This window comes from Vulpes vulpes, chromosome 6, assembly GCF_048418805.1.
Source record: "Vulpes vulpes isolate BD-2025 chromosome 6, VulVul3, whole genome shotgun sequence".
In the NCBI taxonomy this organism is placed as follows: Eukaryota; Metazoa; Chordata; class Mammalia; order Carnivora; family Canidae; genus Vulpes; species Vulpes vulpes.
In genome coordinates this window covers 71,592,436-71,604,611 of record NC_132785.1, presented here as the reverse complement: position 1 = coordinate 71,604,611, position 12,176 = coordinate 71,592,436, and the positions used below count along the sequence as shown (strand labels likewise).

The window sequence follows — 12,176 nt, the reverse complement described above, 5'->3', positions numbered from 1 at the left end:
GGAGAAACAGGTTCCCTGCTGAGCAGGGAGCCCATTGTGGGGCTCAATCCCAGACCCTGGGATCATGACCCGAGCAAAGGTACCCCAAGCACTTTTTTTGCTTAAAGAATAAAATCTAAATTTTCTGCTATGTCCATAAGATCTGTGGACTCTGTTAACTCTTTAGTGTTCTACCCGAACTCCTTAAGCATCAACATAATTTGGAAATAAGAGTTAATTTTTAATGTTTTAACATTCCTAGAGTGTGAGGATGATGAAAAATGTAATAGCAAGCATTATTTATTTATTTAATGTGTAAGACCTGTGTAAACTTCTGCTAAGTTACTTTAGTTGCTTAATTTACTATGCAGGCTTCACCATCTGAACCTAGTGTCTAATATGGTAGCCATATTTATATTTCAAATGTGGCTACCCCAAATTAAGATATGCTGTAAGTATAAAATATACTTGGGATTTTGAAGACTTAATACATAAAAGAATTTGGGGCACCTAGGTGGCCCAGGTGGTTGAGCATTGGACTCTTGATTTCTCCTAAAGTTGTGCTCTCATGGTCATAGGATCAATCTCTGTGTCAGGCTCCGTACTTAGTGAGGAGTTCGCTTGGAATTTTCTCTCTCTCTTCTCTCTCTCCCCCTCTGCCCTTTCCCCTGCTTGTGTTCTCCCCCTCTCTAAAATAAATTAAAGAAAAAACTTTTTAGAAAGTAAGAGAGCTCAATTTTTAACATTGATAACCTGTTGAAATGATGATGCCTTACATACATTGGCTAAAATTAAATATATTCAAATAAATTTGCTTTGCTTTACTTTTTAAAATGTGACTACTAATAAATTTGTAAAGCATGTTGTGCTTTCTGTGATGCTAGAAAATTAAAATTGGACTTACTGCATTCTTTTGTTAATTTTCATTTACTCTTGTAGGTGTTAGAACTGATATGTACTCGAGAATCAGGAGCAGTGTTTGAGGCTGGTGGTTTGAATTGTGTGCTTACCTTCATTCGTGACAGTGGACACTTGGTTCATAAAGATACCTTGCACTCTGCCATGGCTGTGGTATCAAGACTCTGTGGCAAGATGGAACCTCAAGATTCTTCTTTAGAAATTTGTGTGGAATCTCTGTCTAGTTTATTAAAACATGAAGATCATCAGGTAAATAAATCCCTGTTATATACTTCGTATTCAAAATGATTTTATAGTGTCTCCTATTTATAACTATGATACAGTTAATTCAACTTTTCACTTGATGAACTAGAGGTAATTCCATTTTCTCTTTTTTCTCATTTCATATTTCTCTTTGGTAATCTTTGTTTTGGCAGTGAGACATTTTAAGTTATAGAAGTGATATGTTTATTTTTTAAATTTAAATGTTTCAGAAGTACATAATTTTTAAAGCTGCATTATGCTCAGGTGATTTGTTGACTCAGCACAAGTTGCTAACTTAGAGATAGTTCTCATTGAAGTAAAATAACACAGTATTTAAAATCTTTTATGTGTAAAGTTTGTTTTGAATTAGATTTTAGAAAATAAAATTTTTAAATGCCTTTTTATTATTTTGTTAATTATTTTTGGTTGATATTCATAGATATTTTGGCAGAATTGTTCATAATAATAGTTAATATTTATTGAGCTTTTACTGTCCATCTAGATTCTCTATGTATGTGTTCTTATTTAAGGTTGATCAGTGAATTATAGGTACTTTTATCTCCATTTTACAGATAAGGGAACTGAGGCCTTGAGCAGTTAAGTAGGTCATACAGTTGGGCAGAATGTGAACCCAGGATTAAAATCTAGGCAGATTATATGCCTTATATCATTGCTATAGCTGGCATTCTTAAATCTCAGTAATGAAATTAGCAGTACCCTTTTTAGGTAAATTTTATCTATATGCATATTCTTTACATCATTAGGTTTCAGATGGAGCTCTGCGATGCTTTGCATCATTAGCTGACCGATTTACCCGTCGTGGTGTTGACCCAGCTCCATTAGCCAAGCATGGATTAACTGAGGAGCTGTTATCTCGCATGGCTGCTGCTGGTGGTACTGTATCAGGGCCATCATCAGCTTGTAAACCTGGTCGCAGCACTGCAGGAGCACCTTCCACGGCTGCAGATTCCAAATTGAGTAACCAGGTGTCAACAATTGTAAGCCTGCTCTCAACACTTTGCAGAGGCTCTCCAGTAGTCACACACGTAAGAATGTTTTTGAATATGTGATTTTTAATCTTTCAGTAAAAGTATTTTACATAATGTAAATATATTAAACAGTTCTCCCATTCCGTTTCTAGGATCTCCTGAGGTCAGAACTTCCAGATTCAATTGAAAGTGCATTGCAGGGTGATGAAAGATGTGTGCTTGATACCATGCGTTTGGTTGACCTTCTCTTGGTGCTATTATTTGAAGGACGAAAAGCTTTGCCAAAGTCTAGTGCTGGATCTACAGGCAGAATCCCAGGACTTCGGAGATTGGATAGCTCTGGGGAACGCTCACATCGGCAGCTTATAGACTGTATTCGAAGTAAAGATACCGATGCACTTATAGATGCAATTGACACAGGAGGTCGGAAAATATTTTTTAAAATATAAAAAGAAAACAGATAGGAATTATATAGGCAATTACTAGTTTCTAGATTTTAGACCAGTATTTTTAGCAGTTGGGCCAGATAATAGAATGGCCACCAACCACCTCTGCACCGTTTCCTCTCCCCATGTATATAATTATCAGCCTGGTGCATGGTAAGACCTGAGTAAATGCCTATTAACAGAGTAAATGAAATGAATAAAGGAAACTTGTACCCTATTGAATTGTGTTATATATTTAGGTTTTTTTTTCTTTTTCTTCTTATTTTATCTTTATTTTTAAGGGCCTAAAGCCTTGTGAATCCTCAGTGGTTTAAAAATTTTAGAATATCTTTTCTTAGCAGAATTTGTTTGTGGACTATTAACTACTGTAGAGTTGATCCAAATGTTTAAAATTGACTCTGTATTTAGTGACTATTAATAATAATTTTTAAATGGTTCCCATTGTAGAAAAGTTCAGTATTATTTTGTTAGATTTTTAAAAATTTATTTTTCTCCTTCAAACTTTTCCAGCCTTTGAAGTAAATTTTATGGATGATGTGGGTCAGACTCTATTAAACTGGGCCTCTGCTTTTGGAACTCAGGAAATGGTAAGCTAATATATAAAAGCTCATGTTTTAAATAAAGATAGAATTATTAATAAGGCAACTTTATGATTCTTCATAATTTTACAGGTAGAATTTCTTTGTGAAAGAGGTGCTGATGTTAATAGGGGTCAAAGGTCATCATCATTACATTATGCTGCATGTTTTGGAAGACCTCAAGTAGCAAAGGTAAAATCCAGGTTTTTAAATTACTAATTTAATATTTAACATTTACATGGTTCCAAAATTAGAATGATATAAAAACTTTTATTTTGATGATAAGTCATTCTTCCATGCCATCTCCATTCACCATATTCCCCATTGTTCACTGTAGGTAAGCATGTTTTATTTATCTTTTTAGTATTTCTTAACATAGATACAAACAAAAAGTAATATATGTTTATTCCCTCTTTTTCTAATACAAAATATAACATATTACATACATATTGAAGACCTTATTAGCATTTATTTGTTATTATTTAAGTTTTTATTTATTTATGATAGAGAGAGAGAGAGAGAGAGAGAGAGAGAGAGAGAGGCAGAGACACAGGCAGAGAGAGAAGCAGGCTCCATGCAGGGAACCCGACGTGGGCCTCGATCCTGGGTCTCCAGGAACACATCCTGGGCTGAAGGCGGCGCTAAACCGCTGAGCCACCGGGGCTGCCTCCTATTAGCATTTAGATAGCTTTTTTACATCTGTATACTTGCCGTGTGTGGATATACTGCAAATTTATTTAACCAGTCACCTGTTGCTAAACACTAATTTTTCCAATTTTTTTACTCTTGGCACCACATAATTTTGTACATATTTGTGTTGTTTTTGTTATCATTAAAGCAGATAATTTATTTGCTGAAGGATAATATCTTTGATTTTCAGATTAGCAAAGGACATTGGAAAGTTCTTTTTATAGTTAGGAAAAATTGAGAAGGTTCAGAGAGGTCAAATTATAAGGGTTGGACCTGATGTGTGAATGATCTAGGTCTCTAAAATCTTCATAATGTGAAGGAATTTGGCACATGCAATGTTAATCTGCTAAGTCAGGCACACTTGGATTTAAGCTTCAGCTTATTAGCAAAACAGTTTTTTGGCCTTGGGCAAGTTTCTTTAGTTTGACTTGCAGTATTCTCAGATAAATGTGTATACATTTATATCATGATTATTATTATAATCAGAAAAAATACATTAAAAAACATGTATAGTAATCACATCGTAGATGCTCAAATGGTAGCTGCTGTTATTGTCATCTTTATACTATACGAAAATAGGGGAAAACAGTTTAGCTTTCTAACTTGGGAAAGATTTTCTCTTTAAGGTCAAATTCTAAAGAGAATTATGCCTCTAAGGATGATAAATTTTATATTGACCCATTTTCTTTTGACTTGTACTGTTTTGCAGTCGAGTGATTGGGTGGGAAGAAGAAGCCAAATGAATTATACGTGTCACCCTAACCTATCTTGATTATATGTCAGCCTACAGTGAGTGATAGCTACTATTACTAATAATGATACAATAGGTAGGACTCACTGAGCACTTAAACTCTGTGCTAGCCAGTGTCTTGGGTATTTAACATGTCTTATCATTTAATCTTCATAGATTCTTCTGTTTTTAAATGATTCTAAGATACACCTCCACTTTCCTCCTTCCCCCTCCATACACATTTTAACATCTCTTAAATAGGAAAATGTATAATTACTGTTGACCAGATAGAAAGTGCAGCATTACTTGTTCATGCAACAGTAATAAAAAATCCTGTCTGATAGAGGAGCACTCAGTAATGCTGCATTATTAATGCTGTCTATGGCACACATGGTAACATTGTAGAAATACAAATGTTGGTTTTGAATAAAAAAATATTAATTATGAAGAATTGTGCTTGGAATGTTGAAGTTATAGAATACCTTATAGATCATTTATATTCTCTTATTTATGTTTGTCCAAGTAATGTGTGAAAAAAATCTAAATTTAAAAAAGTTATTTCAATTAGCTTAAAAGCATTTTACAAAATTGACTGGCATTTCTTTTTTCATTTCTTAGTGATAATTAATGCTATAGCTAATAATCTGTGGCATCCTAGATTTGATAAAATAATTATTATAATTCAGCAGTTGGATGTTTTAGCCAGTACTACATACTTTCCTGATGTGTGTATATATTCACTCATTGTTAAGATATATCTATTAGATTATAAACAAGTTAGAAAAACTGCAGTTCTGAGGGTGACAAGAAAAACATGAGATGTGTTCTCTGTTCAAAAGAGCTTACAGTCTGGGGGAGAGAGTCCAGTGTCCATTAAAAATTGGCAAACAGAGAATTCATATTTAAGGTGTAAATTTTGTAGTTCATTCTGGGAAGATTGATTTAACTTGGTAATTGGCAGTATGTAGGAAATGAGGAAGATGATTACCATGTTTGAAATGTACACTAATACCTCTATGTTGAAGAAATTGAGAGGAGGAGTTTGAAGGAGAATATGATAGGTTCACATGTGCACATACTTAATTTGAGTTGTTAATAAATAACCAAGTGAAATCTGCAATTTTTTAAAGATCTAGCTAGACCATTTTTGAGATAGCTGATACATGCAAAATAGTGATTTGGAGTTACTGCCTGCTTAGGTAATTCTGAGTCTGAGTGCAAAAGTTGGATATTAAAGAAACAGTGTTAATTCTTAATATTCAAATTAAATGCTTTTCTTTTCTAGACTCTGTTACGGCATGGTGCAAATCCAGATCTGAGAGATGAAGATGGGAAAACTCCCTTAGATAAAGCTCGAGAAAGGGGCCATAGTGAAGTAGTAGCAATTCTTCAGTCTCCCGGTGAGTGGTAAAATCTTTCCTTTCAAGCCATCTGCTATTATTTTTTAGCTTCACTTTTACAGATACAGCTTTTTTGGTGCATATTAGCATTATATAAATAAACTATTCCTATGAAGTCAAGTAATTATATGCATATACTTTTACATTTGATAAACCTTTAATAGTATACTGTTCAGTGTTCTTTGAGACTCTGGGTGCATGATTCCAGAATGACAAAATCAAAAGTTTAAGGAGCATGGGAATGTCATAAAGAATAGTTGGGTATTGTGTAGATGAAGTACCTTGACCAAATTTTTAAGTTTTCACTGAGTAGATGAATGTGAACTATTCTGGAATCAAGTGGAATATCCATTATTTCCTTAAGTTGTGATTCAGCTCATTGGTGGAACTAATTTTCTTTGGTATTCTTGTGCTTATTTTGGCAGCACATATACTAAAAAAAATTGGAATAGTATCATTTTTACAAACACCTTTAATAGATACAGTATCTTAATTTCAGTTTAATTATTGGTAATTAGGGATACTTTTTTTCTTGAATATTTATTTATTTGAGAGAGAGAGAGTGAGTGCACACAAGTTGGGGAAGGGGCAGAGGGAGAGGGAAAGAGAGAATCTCAAGTAAACTTCCCATTGAGTGCAGGGTCCAAAGCAGGGCTTGACCCCATGACCCTGAGATCAAAACCATGAGCCAAAATCAAGATTTGGTTGCTCAACCGACTGAGCCACAGAGGCACCCCAGGGATAATTACAGTTTGAAATTCGATACATCGTGATGTTTTCTTTTCATGAAAGAAAAAATTTCCAGAAATTTATTATATTGAGCAATATTTGTCTGCAGGTGATTGGATGTGTCCAGTTAATAAAGGAGATGATAAGAAAAAGAAAGATACAAACAAAGATGAAGAAGAATGTAATGAGCCAAAAGGAGATCCAGAAATGGCACCCATATACTTGAAAAGGCTATTGCCAGTGTTTGCACAGACATTTCAGCAAACTATGCTGCCTTCAATAAGGTAGTTATTCATAGTATCTGTGTTTATTAGTTAAATTATGCCAATTATATAGTTCTGTTTATCTCCTTTTTCTAGAAGGATGGAAGTTTAATATTCAAAAGGTATGGTTAGAATAAAAGTTAGATTGGAAATTTGGAGAGTTAAATCTTCTGATGATCTGACTTAAGGAGTTTTGAAAATCAAGACTAGATTCTAACAACTTTTGTAGCTCTCTGTGTATCAACTTGAGAAAAATTTTGTTAAGTATGGCAAACATTTACTGAGCTCTATGGAGGCCTTTTTGGAAGAGACCGTGTGAGATGGTCATTGAAGAGTTACCAAAAAAAATGGGACTTGGCTTTCGGGTCTATACCATTGCAGGCTAGTGAGGAAGATGTGAATAATAAGAGTAGTAAGTGATAGATTGGACATCAGAGTTCTCTGGTAATAGAGATGATTTAACAATTGGGCTGCTCACATTAGAGAAAATTTTATACAGAAGTGAGATTTAAATTGAGGTTTAAAAGATACTTGGGGTTTTATAGGCAGACAGATTGGAAGGGTCATGGAGCAGCTTTATGTGCAAAGTCATGGAGGTATGAGTCAGTTCATCCTGGTACAAATCCTGGTGGCTCTCCCTCTGTAAGTGTGTCATTTCTGTTTGGCTGTTGCTAATACTCTGGTCCATAGTCTGTGGTTTGACTACTGCAGTTGCCTCTTCATTGATCTGTCTTTTATTTTCTCTTTTGCTCCTTTATAATCTTTTCCTACATATTAGGCTAAGTTATTTTAAAAATCGTAATTATGTCACTTTGTGATTTAAACCCTCCAGTAGGGGTAGCCCCGGTGGCACAGCGGTTTAGCGCCGCCTGCAGCCCAGGGCGTGATCCTGGAGACCCTGGATCGAGTCCCACATCAGGCTCTCTGCGTGGAGCCTGCTTCTCCCTCTGCCTGTATCTCTGCCTCTCTCTCTCTCTGTGTCTCTATGAATAAATAAATAAAGTTGAAAAAAAAAAAGCCCTCCAGTAGTTTCCACCCCGCTTTAACTAAAACCTAACCCCTGCTTTTTTTTTTTTTTTTTTTGGAAGACGGAGGAGGCTGAGGCTCAGTTGGTTAAGCAATTGCTTTTGACTCAGGTCCCTGGGATCGAGCCCTGCGTTGGGCTCCCTGCTTAGTGACAAGCCCACTTGTGCTGTCTTTCTCTGTCAAATAAACAAGATCTTTAAAAAAATAAAAAGAGAGAGAGCATGAGCAGTGGGGGTGAGGGCAGAGGCAGAGGGAGAGGGAGAGAATCTCAAGTAGACTCTTCCATTGAGCATGGAGCCCATCTTGGCTCTGTCTCATGACCTTGAGTTCATGACCTGAGGCCAGTTGAAGAGTCAGAGGCTTAACCGACTGAGCCACTCAGATGCTCTTAAACCTAACTCCTTAACTCTCAGGCTTGCAAGGGTTACATAAGTTCCACCCAGCTCTCTGACCTCATGTAGTACTATCTAACCCCTAGCCCATTACATTTAAAATAACCTTTTTTTTCTGTTTTTGGAACACTCCCAAGTACCTCCTTACCTTAGGGCTTTTGTACTTCCCTTTACTGGAAACTTTTCTCATCCTTGGGTCTTTTGCATGGTTTGTTGCTTCATATCATTTAGGTCACAATTCAAATGTTAGACCCACTGATGTTTATCCATCTAATTTAAATGTATCCCTTAGGATACTTTTCACATAAATTATGGTGATTTACTGTCTTTACAGAGGTTTCAGTGTCTGAAATTGTGCTTTTCTTTGACTTTTGTGCGTCTTATTTATTTATTTAATTTATTTTTTAAGATATTTATTTGAGAGAGAGACAGAACAAGCAGAGATATTGGGAGTGGAAGAGGGACAAGTAGACTCCCCACTGAGCAGGGAGTCCAATGCACGGATTGATCTCAGGACCCTTAGATCATGACCTGAGCCAAAGGCAGATGCTTAGCCATCTGAGGCCCCGACTTTTGTGTTTTATTGTCTCTCTCCCCTCCAAAGTGAACTCCTTGAGAACTGGCCTGTGTACTGCTATATTCCTGCAAAGACAAGGAAGTATACTAGAGGGCTTGATAATTAGTAGGTCCTCAGTAGATTCTTAGTGCAAGATTGAGTGAGTGTGTTTTGTTAGCAGTTGTAAGTATTTTAATATTAATGGACTGTGTTTGGATTAATGGGATATGTTTGGACAACTCAGAGAATAACGTTAAAAAATAATTAGGAGTCTTTATGACCTATGAAGGCCTTTGTGGCCTGTGTTAATGAACCATATTCCACAAGTTAAAGAAGGGTCATTAAATACCTCTGAGGTTGTCACAAATGATTTCTTGATTTATGAAGATGGCATTGACAGCCTAGTGGAGAAAAGTACTGGGGGAGAGCAAGAATGAAAACAAACTACTTAAGGGTTCATTGCAGTATGGACTTCAAACAGTTGCTGGGGAGCTAGACTGGTTGAGAAGGTTCAAATTCAGAGAATTTGAGAATTCTTCAAATTCAGAAGGTTGAGAGATGGGTTGTATAGGGGTTGACGACCTGTTAAATGTGAGAGGTGAGGGAAAGGAAGGAATGAAGAATGAGTGCTAAATTTTTGATGGGGTGATTGAGAATTTGATTTTGGACATACTAAGTTGAAGAAGTCTTTAGAACATGTAGTTTTGTAGGATTCAAGGGCCTAGGAATTGACATTAGAGTGCAGGCAGTCTGCTTTAAGTAGGAGAAAAGTGTCAGTAAAATATTCACTGTGAACATTGAAATACTTGGTTTTTATTCTTCCCCAAATAGCTGCAGAGGTATTGGTGTTAGTTGGGGCCACTTTTTTTTTTTTTTAAATAAAACTTAGAATCATTGTGAAGAATGAGCAAGTTCAATTTTGAACAAGACAGTTTGGCCTGAAAATTTTAGAGGACTAGCTGTAATACCAATAAAAGAATCCTGATATATTTGGAGACCTTCGTGATAAGGTCATCAGAAAATTATGAAGTATGCCACTATATAACAGAGGTCCCTTATTCATTCATTCATTCATTTTTTCTTTCATTTTTTCTTTTTCTTTCTTTCTTTCTTTCTTTCTTTCTTTTTCTTTTTCTTTTTCTTTTCTTTTCTTTTCTTTTTTCTTTTCTTTTCTTTTTAGATTTATTTAGAGAGTAATGAGCATGGGCACAGGGGGCTGGGGGATGGAGGGGAGAGGCAGAAGGGCAGAGGGGAACAGAAAAAGAGAGAATCTCCAGCAGACTCCCTGCTGAGCTCAGACCCTAATGTGGGACTCTGCTATCCCTTGACTCTGAGCTCATGACCTGAACTGAAATCAAGATTCAGTTGTGTAAGTAACTGACTGAGCCACCCGAGTTCCCCTATATGGTTATTTTCTTTCACTCTTAAATGTTTCAGGATTGAGGATTGGAATTACAGTTGGTTTTTTTTTTCTCTTCTTTTTGTTGTGTTTTCTAAAGTTTCTATAATAAACATATTGTACTTATGAAATAAATATTTTTTTTTCAAAAAAATTTTTTAAATTTATTTATGTATGATAGTCACAGAGAGAGAGAGAGAGGCAGAGACACAGGAAGAGGGAGAAGCAGGCTCCATGCACCGGGAGCCCGATGTGGGACTCGATCCCGGGTCTCCAGGATCGCGCCCTGGGCCAAAGGCAGGCGCCAAACCGCTGCGCCACCCAGGGATCCCCTGAAATAAATATTTCAATGATTGTCTAAATACAATTTTAGTTTGAGTATATTCGATCCTAAATTCTCCAGGTGATAATTAGACACATTTAATTGTGGCGGGTAAGAAAGCATAAACCTAGTTAAGATGTCAGACTCTGGAATCCATGTAGAGTGGGTCCAAATGCCAAGATTACCCCTTCTAAATATATGGCCATGAGAAAGGTACTTAACTTCTTTGATTTTAATTGGTTTATCTCTAAGGTGAAAATAATTACATTAAATTCTCTGTAGGTTTGAGAATAAAAATTAGATATGTATGAAGTGTTGTCTTAGTGCCTAATATTTTAGAGGTATTTGAAAAAAGTTCATTAAAAATTATTTAGCAATAGGGATGCCTGAGTGGCTCAGCGGTTGAGTGTCTACTTTTGGCTCAGGCATGATCCTGGAGTCCCGGGATTGAGTCCCACATCAGGCTTTCTGCATGGAGCCTGTGTCTCCCTCTGTCTATGTTTCTGCCTCTCTCTCTCTGTCTCTTGTGATAAATAAATAAAATCTTAAAAAAAATTATTTAACAATATTTTTAAAAATTAAAAACAAGAAGGCATAGGTTGCAACCTGATTGTTTTATTTTATTTTTTTACCATTTCATTTTAAAGTTTGTTTAGAAGAGTCCACATATATGTTCTGGTCAGACAATTAAAGGAGGGTCTGTATGTATGAACTTTAGCTATTATCTGTCAGTATTTTATAATGCACAGTGTCTGCTCAGTTAATGAAAGGCAGATGATAGATTAATAAAAGGCTTTCAAACAGGATAGCAATTATCTTTTATTTTTAATGAATGATATGCTATGAACAAACTTACATACTGTTATAGACATTTTATTTTATTTCTTAAGATTTTATTTATTTGTTCATGAAAGAGAGTGAAAGGCAGAGATACAGGCAGAGGGAGAAGCAGGCTTCAAGCAGGGAGCCCGATGTGGGACTCGATCCTAAGACCGCGGATCATACCCTGAGCCATGGGCAGGCGCTTAACCACTGAGCCACCCAGGCTGTCCCAAAGATGAGATTATTAAAGGAAAATCTGAAGATCTAGTGTAAGCTTAAGTAATTAAATCTTTATGATAACCAGCATGAGAGTTTATAAGTCAGTGCAATAGTCTAGCCCCCCCGAATAGAGCCAATAATATATATAGGAATTGAATGTGTGTAGTGGACATTTCATAGGTCATTTGAAAGATGGAGGCTTATTAAATGGTATTAGAATGTATGATTTGTGGTTTGATTTTAAAAGTATCACCTTAATCCTTTAACTGTATATCTAAACAAATTCTAGGTGGATTTAAAATAAATAAGCTTTAGGAAAACAAAAAAATGTTTTTGAATGTTTATCAGAATTTGATAAGAATGTCTTTCAAAGCTTGTTTGTTTTAGTACTGTCATTAAATTTATCTCAATTGTCATTTAATTTAGTCTATGTAAAACTATGACAAACTACGTCACAGAAACAATACTACCCACA

The 12,176-nt window shown here is 35.7% G+C and overlaps 1 protein-coding gene across 12 annotated transcripts in view; it reads left to right on the top strand.

The window, feature by feature from the left end:
* HECTD1 (HECT domain E3 ubiquitin protein ligase 1) overlaps window positions 1–12,176 on the top strand; it is a 91,702-nt gene that overhangs the window by 25,700 nt on the left and 53,826 nt on the right. For all 12 annotated transcript variants that reach the window (XM_072761322.1, XM_026007664.2, XM_072761321.1 and 9 more), the window contains exons 3-9: window positions 919–1,146; window positions 1,905–2,186; window positions 2,282–2,552; window positions 3,086–3,162; window positions 3,247–3,345; window positions 5,859–5,973; window positions 6,812–6,986. In XM_072761322.1, the coding sequence (XP_072617423.1) occupies window positions 919–1,146; window positions 1,905–2,186; window positions 2,282–2,552; window positions 3,086–3,162; window positions 3,247–3,345; window positions 5,859–5,973; window positions 6,812–6,986 (1,247 nt within the window). The remainder of the gene's footprint in view (window positions 1–918; window positions 1,147–1,904; window positions 2,187–2,281; window positions 2,553–3,085; window positions 3,163–3,246; window positions 3,346–5,858; window positions 5,974–6,811; window positions 6,987–12,176) is intronic.